The sequence below is a fragment of the Aotus nancymaae genome, unplaced genomic scaffold (genome assembly GCF_030222135.1).
Source record: "Aotus nancymaae isolate 86718 unplaced genomic scaffold, 86718_ANA_hifiasm-v0.15.2.pri h1tg000098l, whole genome shotgun sequence".
NCBI classification, from domain to species: Eukaryota; Metazoa; Chordata; class Mammalia; order Primates; family Aotidae; genus Aotus; species Aotus nancymaae.
In genome coordinates this window covers 2,226,084-2,248,569 of record NW_026988513.1, presented here as the reverse complement: position 1 = coordinate 2,248,569, position 22,486 = coordinate 2,226,084, and the positions used below count along the sequence as shown (strand labels likewise).

General features: G+C 43.0%; 1 protein-coding gene and 1 long non-coding RNA gene across 11 annotated transcripts in view; one reads left to right on the top strand and one right to left on the bottom strand.

The window, feature by feature from the left end:
* Positions 1-7,121: 7,121 nt before the first annotated feature.
* Positions 7,122-21,769, bottom strand: LOC135271922 (uncharacterized). 7 transcript variants are annotated; one of them, XR_010340045.1, is made up of 4 exons: positions 21,693-21,769; positions 18,923-19,065; positions 11,032-18,152; positions 7,122-10,255 (listed from the first exon to the last, which is right to left on the bottom strand). It is a non-coding gene; the product is annotated as an uncharacterized LOC135271922 (long non-coding RNA). The 7 variants fall into 7 exon arrangements; XR_010340044.1 differs by having other exon boundaries at positions 7,122-11,257; positions 11,390-18,152; XR_010340048.1 differs by having other exon boundaries at positions 7,122-12,257; positions 12,613-18,152.
* The window catches only part of DUSP22 (dual specificity phosphatase 22), a 58,547-nt gene continuing 57,678 nt past the window's right edge, over positions 21,618-22,486 (top strand). For 3 of the 4 annotated variants that reach the window (XM_021676169.2, XM_021676168.2, XM_021676167.2), the window contains exon 1: positions 21,619-21,724. In XM_021676169.2, coding sequence (XP_021531844.1) covers positions 21,704-21,724 — 21 coding nt within the window. In that variant the 5' untranslated portion in view covers positions 21,619-21,703. Of the gene's footprint in view, positions 21,725-22,486 lie in introns of all 4 variants that reach the window. The other variant, XM_021676166.2, reaches the window with a different exon arrangement.

The window sequence follows — 22,486 nt, the reverse complement described above, 5'->3', positions numbered from 1 at the left end:
TCAAGTTCCTTAAAGTGTAAATTTAGGTTGTTGATTTGAGATCTTTCTTCTTTTTTAATGTAAGCAATTACAGCTTTAAATTTCCCTATTAGCAGTGTTTTCGCTGCATCCTATAAACTTGGATAAATGGTTTAAATTTTCACTTATCTATAAGTAATTTCTAATTTCCCTTGTGATATCTTCTTTAACCTGTTGATTGTTTAAGAACATGTTGTTTAATTACCATGTATTTGTGAATTTTTTAGTTTTCTATTATTGATTTCTAACTTTAACCTGTTATATTCAGAGAAGATACTTTTATAATATCAATATTTTTAAATATATAGACACTAGTTTCATAGCTTAACATCTGTTCTATCCTTGAGAATGTTCCATCTGCATTTGAGAAGAATGTATATTCTGTTTTTATAGGGTGAGACATTTTACGTATGTCTGTTGGATCCAGTTGGTTTATCATGTTCTTCAGGTCATCCTTTCTCTGCCTATTTTCTGGCTGATTGTTCTACTGATTATGGAAGTCTCCAACTCTCTCTTCTGTGCATTTTTGCTTCATGTATCTTATGGGTCTGTTATTAGGTGTGTAAATGTTTATGACTGTTATATCACCTTGCTGTATTGAAACTTTTATCACTATCTAACATTTTTCCTTGTCTCTTTTCAACTTTTTTTTTAATTGTCTATTTTGTGTAATATTTCTACCCCTTCCCCAGCTCTCTTTTGGTTACTATTTGCCTGAAATATTTTTTATCATTCTTTTACTTTCAACCTTTTTCTGTCTTTGGATCTAAAGTGAATTTCTTGTAGACAGCACATAGTTGAATTATTTTTAAAAATTCATTCATCAATCTCTGTCTTTTTGTTTTAGAATTTAATTATTTATATTTAAAATATTTACTAGTAAGGAGAAACTTACTTCTGCCATTTGCTATTTGCTTTCTATTTTGCCTTTTGTTTTCATCCTTTACATTACTGTCTTACTTTGTGTTTTGAGTTTTTGTAGTGAAACTTTTTTTTTTTAGACAGTCTTGCTGTGTCACCAGGCTGGAATGCAGTGGCATAATCTTGGCTTACTGCAATCTCTGACTCCCAAGTTCAAGTGATTCTCCTGCCTCAGCCTCCTACGTAGCTGAGATTACAAGTATGTGCCACCACACTCAGTAAATTTTTGTATTTTTTAGTAGAGACAGGTTTCACCATGTTGGCCAGGATGGTCTCCATCTCCTGACCTTGTGATCCACCTGCCTCAGCCTCCCAAAGTGCTGAGATTACAGGCATGAGCCACCGTGCTTGGCCTACTGAAACATTTTAATTGCTTTCTCATTTCTTTTGGTGTATATGTTATAGCTATTTTCTTTGTGGTTTCCATTGGAATTACATTTAACATCTCAAATTTAAAACGGTCTAATTTGAACTTATACTAGCTTATAGCTCTGTTTTCACCTTTTAGTTGTTGATGTCATAAATTGTACATGATCAAAACAATGACTAAAAATTGTTTCTCTATGTATTGTCTTTTAAATCATAGAAAATAAAAGGGGAGTTACAACACAAAATTACAGTTATATTAACTTTTATAACTGTCCATGTAAATCCTCTATTGGAGATCTTTATTTCTTCATATGGCTTTGAATTTCTGTCTAGCATCCTTTCAGGGCAGGTCTAGTAATAATGAACTTCCTCAGCTTTTGTTCATCTAGGAATGAGTTAATTTCACCATCATTTTTGAAACATTTTTGCCAAATATAGAATTCTTAGTCAACAGTTTCTTCTTACAGCACTTTGAATATACCAGTTCACTGCCTTCTGGCCTCCTTCACTGTTGATGAGAAATATGCTGATAATTCTTATTAAGAGTCCCTTGTAAGTAATGAGTCATTTCTCTCTTACTATTTTCAAGTTTCTTTGTTTTTAGTTCTCAACAGTTTAATTATAAAATGTCTTGATGTGAGTTTCTTTGAATTCCTCCTACTTGGAATTCACTGAGTTCATCTTGGATTTGTAGATTCATACCTTGCTTCTAATTTGATACATTTATAACCATTATGTATTTAAATCTCTTTCTCTCTTCTTCTTGAACTGACACAATGCACATGTTTGCCTGCTTGACAGTGTCCCACCATCCCTTAGACTCTGCTAACTTTTCTTTAGTCTTTTTCTGTTTCTCTGACTCATAATTTCCATTGTCCTATCTTCAAGTCTACTGATTCCTTCTTCTGGCTGCTCAAATCTTCTTTTGAAACTAAAGAGTTTCAAACATTCACTAAAGTGAATGTTATATTTGTTATTGTACTTTTCAACTCCAGAATTTGTTTTCTGTCTTTATTGATATTTCCATTTGTTCATACATGATTTTCATGAATTTGTCCATGTCTCCCTTTAGCTCTTAAAGCATCTTTAAAACAGCTGTTTTAAAGTCTTTGTGTAGTAAAGACCTCGTCTTTGACCTCTTTCTTTTATTTTGTTCCTGTTCTTTTATTTTGTTACTCTGAACAAGCAATTCTTTCCTGTTTCTTTGTATGCTTTGTGATTTTTGTTGTTGTTGTTGAAAACCAGACATTTGGATCTTATAATGTAGTAGCTTTGGAAATCAAATTCTCTGTTTACAAGCGTTTGCTGTTTAAAAAATATATACATATATATTTTTTCTTTTAAAAAAGATATATATATTATATAGTTTAAATATATATATGTGTGTGTGTATATATATATATTCTATGCTGGAGATCAGCCTCAGATGTAAACTTAAGGGTACCTCAGGTCTTCTGAGTCTGTATCTCTCCCTAGATATGCATACTGACTTTCTAAATTTCCTCATATAAGCAATTTCTTTTAAGTAATCCTTAAATCTCAGCCAAGCCTCCTTCTGGAAGCTAGATAACTTCAAATAGACTCCAGAGTTCCAAAACTCATTCTCAGTCAGTCAGGTTCTAGCAGTACCATTGTTGTCTAAGCAGAGAGAACAATTCTTGGAGCTTCCTACTTGGCCATCTTCCTTGACATTACTCTATAGGTATTTAATTATATATATATATATATACGCACACACACACACACACACACACATATATACACACACACACACACATATATGGTATATGCAGGTATTACACACACATATATATACATATACATATATATATATGTATATATGCAATATGCCCACTCAGACTAAAGATGAGTCCTTAAAAGCAGAAAACAATGGAAAGAAGAGCGAGTCAGAGTGATGCAATGTGTGAAGGATTCAAGCCACCATTGTTTGAAGATGGTGAAAAGGGGCCATGAGCCAAGGAATCCTGTGACCTCTGGCCTCAATTTACAGCCAACAAGAAAATATGGATCTATGTTCTACAGCTGCAAGGAAAGGAATTCTTCCAACAAATCATATGAGGAAGAAACATTCTCTTCCCCCAATCTCCAGAAAGGAATGAGTGTTCTGAAACCTTGAGTTTAGTCCAGCAAAACCCCTGTCTGACTTCTTTTTTATTTTTTGAGACAAAGTCTCACTCTGTCACCTGGACTGGAGTGCAGTGGCGCAATCTCGCCTCACTGCAACCTCTACCTCTGGGTTCAAGTGATTCTTCTGCCTCAGCCTCCCAAGTAGCTGGGATTACAGGTGTATGCCACTATGCAAGGCTAATTTTTGTATTTTCAGTAGAGATGGGGTTTCACGACTTTTGGCCAGGCTGTTCTCAAACTCCTGACCTCAGGTGATACACCTGCCTTGGTCTCCCAAAGTCCTGGAATTACAGGTGTGAGCCACTGCACCCAGCCCCTGTCTGACTTCTGACAGATGTTACAATTACAGAAATATAAGCTAATAAATTTCTGTTGTTTTAAGCCACTAAAATTGTGATAATTTGTTACAGCAGCAATAGAAAACTAATACATGCATCTTGTATTATTCCGGTAAATTCAATTTCTTTCTGCTAGAACCAAAATAATCTTTGGTTATTTAAGAAGTTAAGACTAAACCCATATATTCTCTGAGTTAGAAAGGAAATGTGTTTTCCTAAAAGCTGTGATGTGTACCTAGATGTGCTCAGTGTTATCTTTCTCTTGTTAGTCCATGCTCTAAGAAGACAAAGACATCTCTACACTGCTATTGATTGTTCTTCAGAATTAGATTTGAAGTTTTGTTTTGTGTTTGTTGTTGCTGTTGCTTCTTCCTAATTTGGATAAACTCAGCCAAGCAAAGACAAATAATTAGCAGATGTTCTTCTTTCAGCAGAATTAGAATCATAGCAGTTAAGAAATATAAGTATATGAAATAAAAACGAAAGGTTCTAACTTGTGAGTCTATTAATCAGCTTAATCTATGGATACTTTAATGATACTATTAAAATTAAAACAACTTTATTATTTATTTTAAAAATAATGATTAGGATTTTGGGTAGGGTTGTTCTGTGATTATCGCTAATGGAATACAACATAGTAAATGAGTGTGCATAAAAAATATGGAGGGACTTTATATAGTAGAGTAGTAGTTAAGTGCTTCTCCTCTGAAGTCACATACCTGGGTGAAAATACCACTCCTTCCACTTACTTAGCACATAATATTGAGGGCTTACCCTCTCTTTACTTCAGTTTTTGATCCATTAAAATGAAGATGAATATAGTATCTGTTCTATATAACTGTAAGTATCAAATAAGTTAATATATTTAGATTACTTAGATGAGTTCTGGCCCATAGAAGATGCTTAATAAATTCTATTATCACCATCATAAAAATAATTATTATCCAATAAACACGAAGAATATTTAAAGTGAATATTTCAAGTATTTTCAACGGGCTGATTCATTATTCTGAATTGTCCAGATTATTTTATTTTACCTTTAGATATCAAGTAATGTTGTAAACCAGTTGATTTCTCATTGGTTAGGATGCTTTTAGCTGCAACATAAAACTCAACTAAATGTGACTTAAAACATAAGGATATTTATTCTTTTTTTTTTTTTTTTTTTGAGACGGAGTTTCGCTCTTGTTACCCAGACTGGAGTGCAATGGCGCGATCTCGGCTCACCGCAACCTCCGCCTCCTGGGTTCAAGCAATTCTCCTGCCTCAGCCTCCCGAGTAGCTGGGACTACAGGCGTGCGCCATCATGCCCGGCTAATTTTTGTATTTTTTAGTAGAGACGGGGTTTCACCTTGTTGACCAGGATGGTCTCGATCTCTTGACCTCGTGATCCACCCGCCTCGGCCTCCCAAAGTGCTGGGATTATAGGCGTGAGCCACCGCGCCCGGCAGGATATTTATTCTTTCCCTAACAATTATAGTTCCTTTGTCTTTCCATATAAATTTTAGAACAAGCTTACTGATTTCTACAAATAATCCTTCAGGGATTATCACTGGGATAGCACTGAATCCATAGATCACCTTTGGGGAAAACTAGCACTTTAGAAATATTGAATATTGAGTCTTTCAATCCATGAACATGGCATAAATGGCATACATCCATTTATTTAGATCTTGGATTTCTCATCTCAGTGCTTTGTTATTTTCAAGCATACAGACTTTATACATACTTTATTAGGTTTATATCTAAGTATTTTCTGTTTATTGGTACAATTGTAAATAATAGTTTTTTATTTCAATTATTACCTTTTTATTGTTATTATATAATAAAACTACTGATTTTTTAATATTGACCTTGTATCCTGTGGCCTTATTAAATTCATTGACTAGTTTTAGCCATTTTTGTGTATTATTTGAGATTTTCTTTCTTTTTTTTTTTATTGCATTTTAGGTTTTGGGATTCATGTGAAGAACATGCAAGATTGTTGCATAGGTACACACATGGCAGTGTGATTTGCTGCCTTCCTCCCCTTCACCTATATCTGGCATTTCTCCCCATGCTATCTCTCCCCAACTCCCCACCCCCCCGTCCCTCCCCTATTTCCCCCCAACAGACCCCAGTGTGTAGTGCTCCCCTCCCTGTGTCCATGTGTTCTCATTGTTCAACACCCTCCTATGAGCGTTTCTATGTAGGTAATCATGTCATATGCAAATAGAGATAGTTTTATCTCTTTCTCTTTCTTTCAACGCATATTATTTTCCCCACACCACTTCAGAGTTTTGGCTAGGATCTCCAATATGAGGTTGAATAGGGTTAGTGAAAGTGGCATCCTTGTCTTGTTCCTGATCATAAGGGGAAAATATTTAGTTTTTCACCATTAAGTGTGATGTTAGCAGATTTTTGGTAGATGTTTACTTTGAGGCAGTTCCCTCATATTCCTGGTTTACTGAGAGTTTTTATCAAAATGGATTTTGGATATTTTCAAATGTTTTTTCTGAATCTCAAATGATAATTTATTTTCTTTAGTCTATTGATACGGTAAATTACATTGTTTAATTTTCTAATATTTGAACCAGCATTGCATTCATGGAATAAATTCAACTTGGTCATGATTTATTATACTTTTATATATCATTTATTTGACTTGCTAATCTTTTGTTGAGGATTTTTGCACCTATATTCGTGATGGGAATTGGCCTGTAGCGTTCTCTTTTTGTATTGTTTTCATCTGGTTTTGGTGCGAATGCAATGCTAAAGTCACAGACTTAATTGATAAGCGTTCTCTCTCAATTATCTGAAAGCTTTGAAAAGGAATAAAATTTTGATACGTGTGTGAACCTTGAAAACATTATGCTAAATGAAAGAAAATTATTATGCTAAGTTTGTGTAAGATTCGTACTATTTCTTTCTTAAATGTTTGATAAATTTGCCAGTGAAGCTATCTGAGCTTGGGGAGTTTTATGGATTCTTTTAAAATTTTTATTTTAAAAATTGTAAAACATATATATAATATAAAATTTATCATTTTAACTATTTTATTTTTAGTTTTTTTTTTTTTGAGATGGAGTCTCACTTTGTCGCCCAGGCTGGAGTGCGGTGGCATGATCTCAGCTCCACCTCCTGGGTTTAAGCGATTCTCCTGTCTCAGCTTCTCAAGTAGCTGGGATTACAGGCGCCCACCACCATGCCTGGCTAATTTTTGTATTTTTAGTAGAGACAGGGTTTCACCATGTTGGCCAGGCTGGTCTAAGTCCTGACCTCAAATGATCCACCCACCTCAGCCTCCCAAAGTGCTGGGATTACAGGTGTGAGCCACTCCACTTGGCCCATTTTAACTATTTTTAAGTGTCCAATTCTTTGGCATCAAGTACATTCACAATACGTTCAACCATAACCACCATCCATTTCTATAACTTTTTATCACCCCAAATAATTCCTCACTTTTACCTCCCCAAGCCCTGGGTAACCTCTATTTTACGTCTGTCTCTATGAGTTTGACAACTCTTAGAACCTCTTGGATAATTACGTGGAATTATACAATAATTATCCTCTTGTTCTAGCTTACTTTACTTAGCATAATGTTTTCTAGAGTCTTTCAAGTATTAGAACTTCGTTACTTTTTAAAGCTGATTAATATGCCATTGTATGTATAAGCCATGTATTGTCTATCCATTCATCTGTTGATAGACATTTGGGTTGCCTCCGTCTTTTTCTCCCATGAACTTTGGCCTGCAGTATCTTTTTTAGTTCTTGCCTTCAATTTGCTTGTGATATACTGAGGTATATAGTATCTATCACTGGAAATGGTCATGACTCTTCTTCTGGGTAGTTTATTTGGGAACTTAACTCAACCTGGGCAGGGGTTGAGTTGAACTGGGCTCTGTTGCTCTGGTTCCCTTCAGTGCATCACGGGGCTTTGGGGATCTCTGCTGTTTCATTGTCAAACAGGTTGTGAAACAGGCTGCTCAGGTCCTGGAGAGTTTTCCTCAATGTTCCTGCTCCATCCTCAGCTTTGGCCTCCTCAGTGCTCCTGCACCACAGACATTTTCTCTCTCTATGCTCTTGACAGTTCCCAGCGATAGGCTGCCGCTGCTGCTTACTTGCTATGAACAATCCTTGTGGTAGAAGCAGAAATCTTTGTGTCCTGGTCCAGCCTCAGCCTCAGCCTGAGGCAGGCCCTGCGTGTCTGGGACTTCAGGGTTGGGCTGTCCCCTCCTTCCCTTGGAGCTGAATTCTCCTGCATATCTTTGGCAGAGCTTTTGTGCCTAGGGTCACCAGATGCCCATTTAAATTTAAATTGCATGTAAACAATGAAGAGTTTGTTAACATCACTATGTCCTAAATATTGGAATATACTTAAACTAAAAGTTATTTCTTGTTCTATGAAATTCAAATTTAACTGTATTTTAATTTGCTCAATCTGGTAACCCTAGATGTTTGGTATTTTCTACCCTCCCCCACTAGTAGGAGGCCCATTAGGGCTCTGGGGCCAGGATTATTTTATTTTCTTCCCCAAAGGTTACAGGATTTCTTTAAAAAATTCTTCCTCAGACGTGTATGCATGTTGACCTGTGCCCTGGGGCTGAATGTTTCCTGTTCCTGTTCTATTGAATTAAGGTTTTAGTTCCACAGACGAGGGGGTCTGGATGGGACTCACGATTGTCCTGCAGTGACAGCACTTTCCCAATCCATGTCTGCACCACCATGAGGCCCTTTCTAATGCTTCAACCACAGTCCTGAAATCTCGCTCATGGGAATCTCGTGGAAGCCTGTCGAGAAGAGCCTGGAGGGGCTCTCATGAGGATCTGGTGGAAGTCTGTGGGGAGATCCTGGAAGTGGCTCTCATGAGGATCTGGTGGAAGTCTGTGGGGAGATCCTGGAAGTGGCTCTCATGAGGATCTGGTGGAAGTCTGTGGGGAGATCCTGGAAGTGGCTCTCATGAGGATCTGGTGGAAGTCTGTGGGGAGATCCTGGAAGTGGCTCTCATGAGGATCTGGTGGAAGTCTGTGGGGAGATCCTGGAAGTGGCTCTTTCTCATACTAGCTCATTCTTGGCCTCTGGAAATCTGTCTCTAAGGTTTATCGTCTTACTAGGTGTATCTTCTTATCTACTTGTATGGTAGCTGGGGTTCTGTTTCTCCCATTTACCACTGGTGGACAAATGCACAGATCCTTTCTATCCTTGGAAAGAATTGTCTTTCCTTGGATTTGGAACGATTTGGTTACCCTCTGACCTCAGGTCTTTGATGGGCTCAGGAAAAGTTATAATTCTATGATATATCTAGTTTTTACTTGTTAGAGTAGGGGCAATACTCCTGCCTTGCTGTGTATTTTCAACTCCTCATCTTTCTTTATGAGTGGAAATCTCAATAAAGTCATAATAAAACAGAGCTTTAAATGTGTGCATTAGAATCTTCTTTAATTGGCCTTGCAAAGCACATTAGTTTCCTCTGTTATAATAAATAATATAGTGCCTTATCTTTATTATTCTCTAAATATATATTAGGGACATTATTTGATCAACAGTGTAACTGCATGGATGTTATTGCAAGGAACTTTCAGGAGGACGGAGAGTCATCTCTCGATGAGGTTGTCTCTCTTTCATACTATTTCATTCCTAAGGCTATCTGCTGAGCACAGTTGGGGTTGTCAGAACTACCAAACTACTGGAAATGAGGTGCATGATAAAATAAATTATTTCAAATTAAGATCTCAGAAAACCATCTTTGAGGTTATTATTTAGCGTACATTGACATTTAAAAATTACCTTTACAATTCAGGACATTGCCTAATTCACTTCCTCAATATCTGTTGCCTATTTAAGCTGACATATTTGAAACGATAGATTAGAAAGAGGTCTACTGCATGACATGTATAATTCACTCTGCCAGTCAAATTTACGAGTTGTTGCCTTCATCTGGCCTTTACGCCTAACATTACTTTGCACTCTGACAGCAGGACTGGAATGGGATCCAGAAGTAGCCGTCATTGTCATATGGGTGTTCAGGTGGGAGCCTTGGTATCCAGCACGTCTGCACTGATGTTGCACTCAGCACTCCATTCTCTTTAGCACCTTCTGTTTCAGTTTTGTGACTCCACTGTCAGCTTTTCCTGGAAGACTGTCTTACACATCTTTCACTCTTACCTGTTTATCTTCCAATGCTTATTTAAGTACTTTTTGCAAAATTAGAACTCAGCCTTTTCTTTAAAAAAAAAATTTTTTTTTTAGATGGAGTCTCCGTCTGTCGCTAGGCTGGAGTATAGTCGTGCGATCTGGGCTCACTGCAACCTCCACCTCCTCGGTTTAAGCGATTCTCCTGCCTCAGCCTCTCGAGTAGCTTGCATTACAGGCATGCACCACCACATCCAGCTAATTTTTGTATTTTTAGTAGAGTCAGGGTTTCACCATGTTGGCCAGGATGATCTCGATCTCTTGACCTTGTGAACTGCCCACCTCAGCCTCTGAAAGTACCGGGATTACAGGCGTGAGCCACCGGGCCTGGCCTATTTTAAAATTATTAAAATAACATGCTTATAGCGATGACCTGCTCATGGTGGCATATGCTTTCACTGCTACCAAAGGTGGGACAAATCATCATTTTTAGAGCAATCAAAATATTGTGACTGTGCTGTAAGATACTTAACAAAATTTAAGTTGTTGTTGGGCTTGCTGTGTTTTCTCATGGAACTTGGCTCTGTCTTTTCTGCTTGGGTAACCCAGAGGCACGTGAAACTCACATGTCCAGGCAGCAATCATTTTCCCACTGAACAGTTTCCTCCTCCTCTGCTCCCAGCCTTTGGGAAAGGCACCAGCATCCGTGAAGTTACCCAAGCCAGGAACCCAGAGTCAGCCTTTGCTTCTTCCTCCTCCCCATTTCCCAAATCCAGTGAGTTTCAAGTCCTGCACAGCTCCCAGTTTGTAGCTTCTCCCACCAGCACCCTTCACTTCCCCCTTCCCCACGGCCCGTCTTTGGTAAGGGCCCTCATTGGTTTTCACCTGGCTTTGTGCAAAGGTCTTCTAACCGATCTCCCTGCCTTCAGTCTTACTTGCTAGAATATGACATCCTCTAAAATTGCCCTCAACATGCTCAACCTAAAATCTGAATCCCTGGAAGGCTTCCCAAGCTCCCTGGGAGGAGTGTCAGCTTCTGGCGAGGCAGGAGAGGATGTTCTGTATCTGGCCCTGCCTCCCTTACCCTGGCTTCCCGCCTCTCCCCTGCTGCACTCTTGAGACCCACCTTGGTGCACCACCTCGGGTCCCCAGAGGTGCCCATGTCTCTCGCCAGCATATCTTTGCTTCTGCAGCACCCTGTCCCAGAACTGCCCTTCACCCAGGCGTCCTCCTCTGTCTGAGGGCTTTTTCCTTATGGGATATGGCCTGGACTTGTGGCTCTGGGGCCAGGCAGGCCCGAGTGGATACTGGCTTAGCCACTGGCTCAGCCTCCCTGAGCCTAATGTTCTTATCTGTAAAAATGAGAACATAATACCAACCTTCCAGTATTTCTAGGAGGAATCAGAAATAGGAATCAAAATCAGTATGTGATAAAAACGACAAAGATACCTCATGGTATCTCATATTAACTCATATTAACTCACTTGTTATTCCAGACTCCGTTCGCGATTCGCCTCCTCCATAGAGCCTGTCTTGATTTCTCAATACCTGTCTGGATGCCTTTGCTGATTATTTTTTTCCCCTGGCTGTTCATGTTCCCCCTCTCTTTGCCTCACAGGTGTCCTGGGACATTGGTGCACATGGAACGCATCGGTTGGATTCCTTTGCTGGCTTCCAGGTGGGTTCAGCATTTGGATAAGATTGAGAAGGGCCAGGATGTTTCTTCCCCATGCCATCCATGATCAAGCTGTATTTCTGGGAGGGGGTGCGTCTCTCCCTGAATTAGTCTGCTGGAGCTGCTATGATGAAACACTACAGACTTGGTGGTGGTTATTTACTCACAGTGTGTGAGGCTGGAGGTTGGAAGTTGAAGATGCAGGTGTGGGCAGAGTGCGTTTCCTCTGAGGCCTCCCTCCTTGCCCCATTCTCCCTGTGTCCTCACATGAGCTTCCCTGTGTGTCTCTGTGTCCCCATCACCTCTTCTCGTAAGGACATTAGTCAGATTGGATCCAGGCCACCCTGATGGTCTCTTTTTACCTGACTAACCTTTTTCAAGGACTGATCTCCAAATATACTCACTTTCTGAGGTGCTGGGAGTCAGGACTTTATAAAAATTTAGGGGATGGGGACCCAACTCAGCCCTAGTGCTCCCCACCTACTCTGCAGGTGGCCCCTCAGCTGTGGTTCCAGTGGCCACTGGGCTCCAACCAGGCTGTTCTTCCTCTACCCCTTCAGGCCTATGATGGTCGCAGCTTCCCACTGTCGGGTCTCCACACCCAGGGCTCCTCTGGGTTCTCTTCACCCTGCCATGCTGTTCATGAAGTGATTCCTCACTGAAGGTGCTTCAGCTGTCTGCAGAGCAGGTGCCAGGTGTTTGGTTCAGTGCCATCACTGACGATGCTCCCTGGCACCACTCTCCCCAGCACTCTCTCCAACCTCCCGAGCACTGAGTGTGGACTGGTAAGCAGCTCCTGGGGATCTCCTGCTCCCACCTCTTCCCCTACAGTCCTGCCCCACTTCTTCTCATGATGCTCAGAGAGACATGGGAAGCAAGGCATCTTCACTCGGCCTCAACCTACCTTCAAATTCTCCTGCTCCCGCCGTGCCCATGACCACTGCCTCCCGCTTTCCAGAACATCTCCCAACTCGTCTTTGTGTGGCTGCTCACATCCCTCCTCCCACCAGAAGCTGTGGTCACTCTCCTTACCTCCTGTTGGAATTGTACTCAGCCTTCCAGGGGAGATGCTCAAAATATCACGACACCATGGGTACTGACCAGACACAAAGCAGCTTGGAGCAGGAGTGGGGTTTAAAGTCCTGAAGTCTCCCAGGTTATGCCTGTTGGACAGGGGAAAAGTAGGGGGAGCCCCAGAGGAGGGGCCTTTGTAATGAGGGAATCTAGACAGCAAATATTTTCTGATTCTGTCGATCTGTGTGGCTATGAAAGATCACTTACTGCCTCAGTTGCTAAGTGGCTTAGACTAGAATCTGATGATCTTCAAGGGCCTTTCAAGCTCTACAATTTGATTTTCTTCAATACATGTTAAATTTGATTTGCTGATTTAGCTCATTACCAACCATCTATCTCTTGAGGCTGGGTTTTCCTCAAGAAGAAAAGGTTTCCCTTCATAGGCAAAAAGTTTCCCAAACCTGTATTCGTAGAATTCTGCCACTTTTAAGAATCTGTAGCCTTTCTGAATTCAAAGGCTTTTCTCAGAAATGGTACTTGTGAGAATATAAAGGGAGAAGGGAACGGGGTGGGGACAGTGAAAGGTAGAAATTCATCAAATCAGTTGTGGCTTGGAAGCAGGAGCACAGTCACATGGCCCTGATCACCAGGTGGTATCGGGCACTTGTATCACTGCCTACATATGGCCCCTTTGGAAGTGCTATTTCATAAACCAAGAGCTCCAGAACTGACCAAGACACGCCAATCTTAAATTCTCTGCCCCAGATAACCAAAGTTGTTCAGCTGGAAACACATATGTGTAGGTATGTTTGAAAGAACTTCACAGAAGCACAGAAAGGTGAGGATGCCTGTTTCACAGAAAGGAAGAGCCAGCGGAGGCAGCTCCAAGCATGCCTTCCTCTAAGCTCCCAAAGCAAGTTTTACAAACGCAGAGTGTACCTTATGACACGGAAATCATTTACAAGTGGGTCCCTCTTTCCCATGGACTTACAAAGAAACACTGAGTTAAGAGTGGGGCAGGTTTTTATTTCTGTATCCCCAGTTACTAGCACAATGCCTAGAACATAGGAGGTTTTCAATAAATGTTGGCTGAATGAATTAAAAAGGCCCATTAATGCTTGGAGATAGAGAATGTGTGCGGGGCTTGTGAAAACCGGTTACCTGGAGAGTCACCTGGGCTAGTGCCAGTATGGAGGAGAAGACTTATGAGAGGGAATTAAAAATGATTATCAACACACTGATGCATCCAACATCTCCATTTTATGAAAATCTAACAACTTTTAGGAGGCTGTCCATATCCTTTTAAATAAATACTGTTTGAAGCATTGTGACTGCCTCAATTAAATGTTACAAGAAAAAGTTATTAGACTCTCATAGTTACTGTTAGATGTTTTCCAGGGAAAATATTCAAATAGAACCTGATACCTTTTTGACTTGTTTTAGAAAAAGATCAAAATGTGTTTTTCTCCATAAAGAAATATTGACGTTGACTTTTCCTCAGCCAATATTTCCCTTCTGGAAAGCATCAGTTGCCCGGTCCAAGCCTTGAGTAGAAATTCGTTCCTGCCATGTGTTCCAAGCAACTGAGCGTGCCTGGCCCTGCCCAGCAATGCGAGACAGCTGCCCTCCTTCAACACCTCACACGGGAATTCTTTGTACATATACGGGATGGTGCTTAAATGCTCATTGTCTTTTTCTCATTAAAGCTAAAGTATATTTCACCAAAATATACCACAGTTGTAGGGTAACAAGCTATCCCAGATTTCTCACCATTAAAGGGGTTCCTGGGACACAGAACTTTCAGTTTCAAAATCAGGAAAATCCTGGGCAAACCAGGACAAGGTATTCACCCTACAGCATAGAGACTTTTATACCAAATCGAAGAACTAAATTATGCCCCCTTTTACTGTGGTGATTAAACATTTTAGAAATAAGAAATTCTACCAAGTTAAATAGAAAGTAACTGATATAACTAAAACCATCTATCACTTTAAGAGAACAGAACAAGAAGGCCCAGGGATGATTAATGTTAAGTCTGTGAAACAGTTGCACTTAATCCACAGCCAGAAGAGAGCATGTTCTGTTTCCAAGGAGTTTTTCTGCTGAGCACTTGATTAGACGTCTTACTTCCACTGCCCTGTGATACTCAGATATATAATGCTACCAATTAGAATCAACACATACACTAATCTGAAGTTCTAGAGTTGCTATTACTAAAATAATAATAATAATAATAATAATAATAATAATAATACCTTTACACCAAAAAGAAGCTTCATAGCACGGCGTGAGTAAAAGGCTTACAATGCTGAGAGCTTCCTGCTTCTTTGGCTTGGTGGTTATCAATGCAACAAAAATAGTGAAAATTTAAAAGCAAAAGTTTATCTTAAATTGTACACATTTTAAAAAGCACTACAGTAAGAAAAGATGTCCACATATCTCTCTGTCTTCTAAATCAGCTATCCCTCTGCCCACCCACTGCACCTGCCCACGTGTTAAGCTGCCCTGTAACCCTCAACAAGCAGGAGGGGAACTGCCATTTAAAGGTGACAACATTTTCTGTCTGTAGAAATAAAGATCTCATCTCACCTTTAAGACAGACTGTGCCTCTGCTTGGGAAATATTACCATCATGGACACTTTAATTACATTAGAGGTAGGATAAGTACTGCTTTGTATTTTGGGGACGGAGGACAGATAAACTGTTGTCACTTAAGCCAAATACAAATGTGTTTAGATTGAGACATTGTTCCAGCCTGTTCAGTAATGTGAACTGTGCACTGATGAAACAGGGCGAGCTTAGCCCCAGACTTTTCTGCCCCACTGTTTTTTGCAAGGGGCATATGACTGATGAGAACGAAATCTATCCCGACCTTGTGTGACGAGGCTGCGATTGCTGAGCCTCTTCCCAGCAGCTGGCCTCATGGTAGCTGTTGCTCGCACGGGCACGCTAGCTCACACCTGTGATCCTAGTACTTTGGGAGGTTGAGGTGAGTGGGTGGCCTGAGCTCAGGAGTTCCAGACCAGCCTGGGCAACATGGAAAAATCCCATCTCTACTAAAAATACAAAAAATTAGCAGGGAGTGTTGGCATGTGCCTGTAATCCCAGCTACTGGGGATACAGAGGCACAAGAATCACTTGAACCCAAGAGACAGAGGTTGCAGTGAGCCAAGATCACACCACTTCACTCCAGGCTGGGGGACAGAGTAAGACTCTGTCTTTAAAAAAAAAAAAAAAAAAAAAACCATAGGTCAAACTTCACTTGAAGGTCGATGGTGTTCTCATAGGTAAACATGGTATCCTGGTACCAGGTTGTTGCTTCAGATGCGAATGTCTCATCTGGGCAAGGACAGCTCTTCTCCTGCAGACCAAATGGTGTTTGTTTAAAGAAAAAAAAAAGCAAGTTCTCTCTGTTGTAAAGAATAAAGAAAAAGATCCTGGGTCCATCATCTAGCCTGAGGAACCCTTGATATGTGATGATTTTCTCAGAATTCACAGGGTTTTCTTGATGAATAACTAATCAAAAGAATGAAAAATATTAACACATGTAAACCCCAATGGAGAGCTCATAACGACAGTGTGATATCATGTCATATGAAACGGACTTCCCCTCTCACGGTAAGTGACATTTCTCATGGGACATTCCATTCTCTCAGGAAACCCCCTGCTCCCTGCAGCCCCCTACCCAGACATTATTTTAGTGTCTTCACATCCAGTTCAATTTCAGTTTTGCATGAAAGAGTGAATAACAAAAAGCAAAGAAAACCAGTGCAAAGCTCTGCACTAGAGAAGAGGTCACCAGTACCACTCAGCAGGCAGGCAGGAGCATCTTTAAGGAGGGCCGCCTTAGCCCAGTCAGTTCTTTGAGATGCGGCTTCCCTTGCCATCCTCCCTTCTGTCTTCACTTCTGGGCTGCCCCCTGGCCCCTGCAGGCATTTGAAAAAGCAGAAATGTGCCTCAGAGCAGGTGGCTGATGGGGCAGTGCAGTAAGCGCAGATGGTTGGGATCCTCTGTGCAGGGACACTTTGTGGCCATTTCCTGCTGTCCACAGGACTGCAGCCCACATGGTCATTTCGAATAGGATTTTAAGAGAGTTGGAGACCTCAGAAAGAGTACCACATACAAGGCAGGTGGTAAGAGCTTCTGGGCATGTCTCCTCATGCCCAGGTGAGTTAGCCTGAGAAAGCAATGGCCAAGCTCTGGCTTACAGGAGTCCTGTCGACACTGATGAAAATGATGATGATTCCCCTGAGATTAAAAAGGCGTTCGTGGTTCAGATTTTGTCAGTTGTTTTGGGCTGGAGTCATGAACCATAAAATGTTGTGTTTGTTTTGTTTCGTTTTTAAACTATGAAAAGTTTGAAGGGCCTAGTTTGTTGTCCCAGGTAGACCTCCTTTGTAGAGGCAGGGAAGTACATGGGCCAAGTCAGACCATTCCACACACAGAAAATAACCACAAGCAATTTCCATGATGGCCGTGCATAAGTCAGGCATGGTCTGTTAACCAAAGATCAAAGAACACCACGATGCCAAGAGGCAGAACCACAGAGAGGACTGTGCTCTGCCAAGTACGGCTGTGGCTGCAGACCAAGGGGTGGAGTACAGCAATACATGGAAGCATTATGTGCAAAGATGCTCTCCTGCCTCTCTCCTCTCTCTCTCTCTCCTCTCTCTTTCTTTCTCTCTCCCTCTCTGTCTTCTCTCTCTCTTTCTCTCCTCTCTCTGTTGAGTATGTCCTATATCTGTTTCAAAACCAAAAGACAACAGGACTTTGGTTACTCCTAGAGAGCCATGTCAAATGGAAACTACATTGCTCAAAAAAAAAAAAAAAAGATGGGGGATGCAGCATTGACGGCGTCTCGGCATACAAAAGGATGGGTTATTTGTGATCCTCACGCCTGGACAAATTCAGATTCAACAACCTCCCAGATGTGTTTCTTTCCTAAATTGACAAACATCTACATGGTTCCCCACAGACTAGGAACCACCTTAAGATTGATTAACAACTGGCCCCTGCCCTTAGGCAGCTATCATCTGGGGGAAAACAACAGTTGTCCTGAGAATACACAGGCATACTTGTTAGGATAATAACAATGTGACCTCCAAATTTTAGGAACTAGGGCTCTGTCTTATTTCCCCTTTGCTTGATACTGTTTTATAACCTGCCTGATAACTTCATTCCTGCAAACCTCTGCCAACCCTCCCAGGAACTCTGTCCACAGACTTCTGTTGTCTTCCAGCTAAATGCCTGACAGCATTTTCCCTCTACCTGCTCCCAGATTCTCTGCCCCCCTGCTCACTTACCTGGATATCCGTTCCTCTTGCTGTTCTTCCCTGACCCCACACTCTCCAGATATCTGTGCTGAGATCTGAGCTCCCCAAATCTCTTAAGCAAAAGGAGGAAACCATGTTCATAATCATTAGACTGCTTGCAAGGCTGGCAATTGTGGGCTTTGAAGGGTTGAGGTTGTACACCACAGGATCCATCCTCGTGGTCACGGTGCTCTGCATGGCTCTGGAACTCAGGTGTTCAATTGGGCGGCCTCTCTCTGGACAATGCTGGAGAAACAGAAAATGTTTTGTACTTTTGCTTCCTAAGTTCTAGGCTCCACCTTTTTTCTTCTTTCCACAATTCATTAGTTTCTAGCTTTCTTTTACTTTCAGTCATGCTTTGGCTAGATTGGCTCCTCATTTTAACTTCTTGTTCTTAATTTGTTCAGAATGAACAAGTGTGGCTTAAGAATTCTACAGAGAACTAACATGGTCTATTAGCGTACATTTAGCTGCTTATTGAGGAGGGGGGTTGGAGACATTTCTGATTGTCATGACTGAGAGGATCTTACTGGAATGTAATGAGCAGAAGTCAGGGATGCTTCTGAACATTCTGCCATGCACAGGACAGCCCTCTAAAACAAAGATTTATCTAGCCTCAAATGTGAGTTTTGCCGAGGCTGAGAAACCCTGGATTGCAATATGTTCAAGGGGCCAGTGAAGATTACATAATTACTTTTCCATTGGGCAGAGGTTAATCTCAATTCTCTGAAATTACCACTAACACCGATAATGATTTGGCTGACTCTAATGGTTGAGCTTCTGTTTGTGGGCTTTTCCACACCGCCACCTTAAAGTCATTCCTCACTAAATACACTGCTAACCAGATACCTTTAACCATGTGTAAGTATGGATCCGGCTAGCCTACACAATTTGTAGACCATTCCTTATTGTGCACACATGAAAGCTTCACTTGTTGCGTTGTTGCCCAAATTTGTGATGCTGGCAGTACTGAGAGGGGAAAATAGCAAGAAGAAAAATGGAAGTAAAAATCTTACACAGTGTGAAAATCCACTGGGCTTGTGATGCCTTATCATTTTTATGCATGAGATAAAGCACAAATGAATAGAGATGCTACTTTGGATGTGAAATATGCCAGCTTTGTTGAAGAGTTTCCTTTTCTCCTTTCCATAGTCAAGAGCTAGAGAGTAAAAGTTACAGAACTGTAAGACATGAACAATTGGTAATTATTATAATAAAGAGAGGTGGGGGTAGGTTCCAGGGTTAGGGTGGAGGACAGTACAGGGAGTCTTGTGGCAAACCCCTCAACCCCACAAAACCAGTAAGTTTTTTAAAAAAATCTGACTCTTCTGGCTTCTGGTGTTAATAGTCTCCTCTTTTCCCATTTAACCAAAAAGAAACATTTTGAGATTTTGATAGGAGCTCTGGGCATGTGGACCTTTTGGGACCATACTAAATGCTGATTTTGACTGTAAGGAGGAAGCCACGGCAGGTTCTGAGCTTAGGGAGAACTGTCAAGCAGATGGTCCAAGCTGGAGAAAGTATCTGTAACAAGAGCATGAATAAGAGAAGAAATATTCCAAGCAGATGACAGAAGAAAAAAATCGGCATGAATTTGTCATTTATGATCAAGTACCAGTTTATGAACTGGTTGTATTCTTAAATGTTCATCTGACTGTTGGATGAACAGCTGAAGGAGGGTAGAGGGCTGAAGAAGCAATTCACTGATTGCTGGAGAGAAGCTTCAAAAATTCACAGTTTAATGCTCTTGTTTTACAAAGGAAAAAAAAAAGCTAGCTTAAAAAAGTTGATCATCTTGCTCAAGACCTTAAGAATTAGAAACAGAGGCTGATAATTGGGATTCTCCAGGCAGTCCACTAACCATTCTGTGCTGTCTCTAAGGAGGAAGGTGGGAAAAACAGTTACACAATGGCAGTACGGAGCAGTTTGGGAAAGGGCAGGCTGTCCAAGTGACTGAGCCTTAGGCGGGAGAAGAGGAAGTAAAGGCGGTAAAGAAGGAACACTCTCCCGAAACAGGAGACAGAAAGGGCACTCTGGGTCTGGGTCCCGTTCGACCTGCAGAATACACACAAACACATATTGAGTGAGGAGTTTCTACATGTGGGGTTTTGATACCATTTGTTGCCCAGAAGAGATGGTGGACAAGGGGAGAAATGCAACAGATGGAGTCTGCAAGCTCTTTCCAAACGTTCACATTCCTCAGATCCTCACCCGTTTTCTCAGCCACAAGAAATTACTATTTGTCAAACATTTATAAAATCAGTATTTTGTACTAGATTCTGTCCCAGGTCACATGGCTATAGTATTGAATAAAACGACTTTTTTTTCTTTAATCTGAAAGTTGCTGGCTAGTGAGACAGATGAAAGGAAATACATATGACATTTTCCGATCAACAGTACAGAGTAAAATGATAGTGACTGGAGGGCCAACTTGGAATTTGGTGGTTAGGAAAAGCCTCTCAGGAGAGATGGCATTTGGGTTGAAACCTCAGAGGTAAGAGGCATCTATGCAGAGAGCTGGGGATCAAGGTGTCTGGATAGAGAGCACAGCCCAGTAAGCCTGACAGGTTCAAGGAACACACAGGAGAACAGCACGTCTACAACTCGCTTAGCAAGGAGAAGATAAAATGAGGTCAGCAGGGGTGAGCCAGGGCACATCAGATTGATGCATGTGCTAATTCACCAAATAGGTATTAAGCACCTACTATGTTCAGGACATTGTTAAGGATACAGAAATTAAACAGAAAACCACTTGCTCAAGGATTCTGTCCACTGAGAGAAACTTAAGAATTTGGTAAGGTAGACAGAATGCCCAAAACAATTTTGCTACATGTTAGAAAGTGATCCACTCCAGACAGAACCACAATGCCGACACTAAGGGGACATACGCCACCTAAGGTCGTGAGGTCTGAGGTCTGCGATGCAGCCATCTGCTCCCCCAGGGTCGGGAGGTCAGGCCTCCCCGGGGTGAGTCACGTAGCCCACCTCTCCCCACCGGGCGAACCTTCTCGGTCTTGGTGGATGGGGTAGGGCCGCAGGAAATCCCCCGGCCTAAATCTGTCGTGCTCAGAAAACCCAAGCAGGGGAGCCCCCAGAGACCAGGGCTCTGATTAGCACCTGATTCACGGAGGCAGCCAAGGCAGGGCAGCGACTGCTGGTAACTGGGCCCCGGAGTCGCCCCGGGGGAAAAGGCCAAAGGGGACCTGGGGACCCCCGACCTTGGAGCAGGCTCCGACACACCCCGCAGACGGCAGGTCAGGGCAGCGCCTGCGCGTCCGCCAGGCCCCGCCCCCCCGGCCCCGGGTGTCCCGGCGGGGCGGCTCGGACGGCGCATGCGCTCTGTGCTCCAGGGCTGGCCGCCGGGAAGCCGGAGCCGAACGCCTCCCCCGCCCGGGGGTAGCGAGCCGGGGTCCGCGGGGGCGGAGTGGGGCGCGGCCGCCGGGAACCTGACTACAAGTCCCAGAGTGCGGGCGGGCGGACCGAGGAGGAACGCGGGGCCTGCCCTCAGCGCGCACGGGGGCGGGGACCGGCCAGGCGGGACCATTTCCCGGCACAGGCTCCGGTGCCCTCGCCCTGCTCCCGCCGGGAAGTTCCGGGCCGCCGCACTGAAAGCCCTGCCTTCCACACCGGGTCCCTGGAGCGCCGCGGGGCGCCCGCCGGTCTCTGCCGCTGACCTGTTGACACTGCCAGCACTCAGCCCCTCCTCCCCGCCCGCCCCGCAGCTCCTCCTCCCCGTAGCGTGTCACAGGGAGCCTGCGACCGCACGGCCGGGGCGCCAGAGCTCGCCTTCAGCCACCATGGGGAATGGGATGAACAAGGTAACGTCTCTCCCTCCTTCGCGCTGGCTGTGCCTCCGCTCTTTATCCTCCTCTCCGGCAGGGGCCGGCCGCCGGTCCCAGCGGCCCCGCCTTCTCGCCGGCGTCGGCTACCCGGCCCCTCGAGCCTGGGTGTCCCTTCCCGCGGGGGGGACGGGCGCGGAGGGAGGGGCGGCGCGCCGGGGCGGCGTCTGCGGTGTCGCGGTGCCGAGGTGTTCCCGCCCCCACACCCGACTTCCGGGTAGGCAGCCCCCCGCCGCCAGCCTCGCCCTCTGGTGCGTTTTTGTGGCTGAAACAAGCCGTGCCCTTTAAAAGCGTTGACACTTGTTCTGCCGGGAGATCAGCTGAGCTCGGAATGGATGTGGTTTCTTCTTTTTTTCCCCTCCCTTCGCTCCCAAACTACGCTCTTGAAGCGTCACCCCCCACCTCATTAGTAAACGGGCGTAGATGGGTGTTCTCTGTAATTTCCTCTTCCTCCTCAGATTCTGCGTGTGTGCCTGGAAGCGCGGATAAGCTTTTCTTGTGGACAGAGAAGTTAGGAGTCCTGAGTGTTGCTAGACGAGTGGGAAGGAGAGAAAAGATTCCGAGTTGATTAGGTCATGTGACTTCTGCGACACGGGCAACCTGTTGCTGGCTGCTTGCGCTGGTGAGGCCTTCCAGAAAATCTGTGTCGCTCCACTCTGTCCCGTTTTTGGGCCCCAGCCTGTGGGTTCCTTGGTTTGCCTGCTCCTCACTTCCCAGGCGGTGGGACAGCCTTTCCTGTCC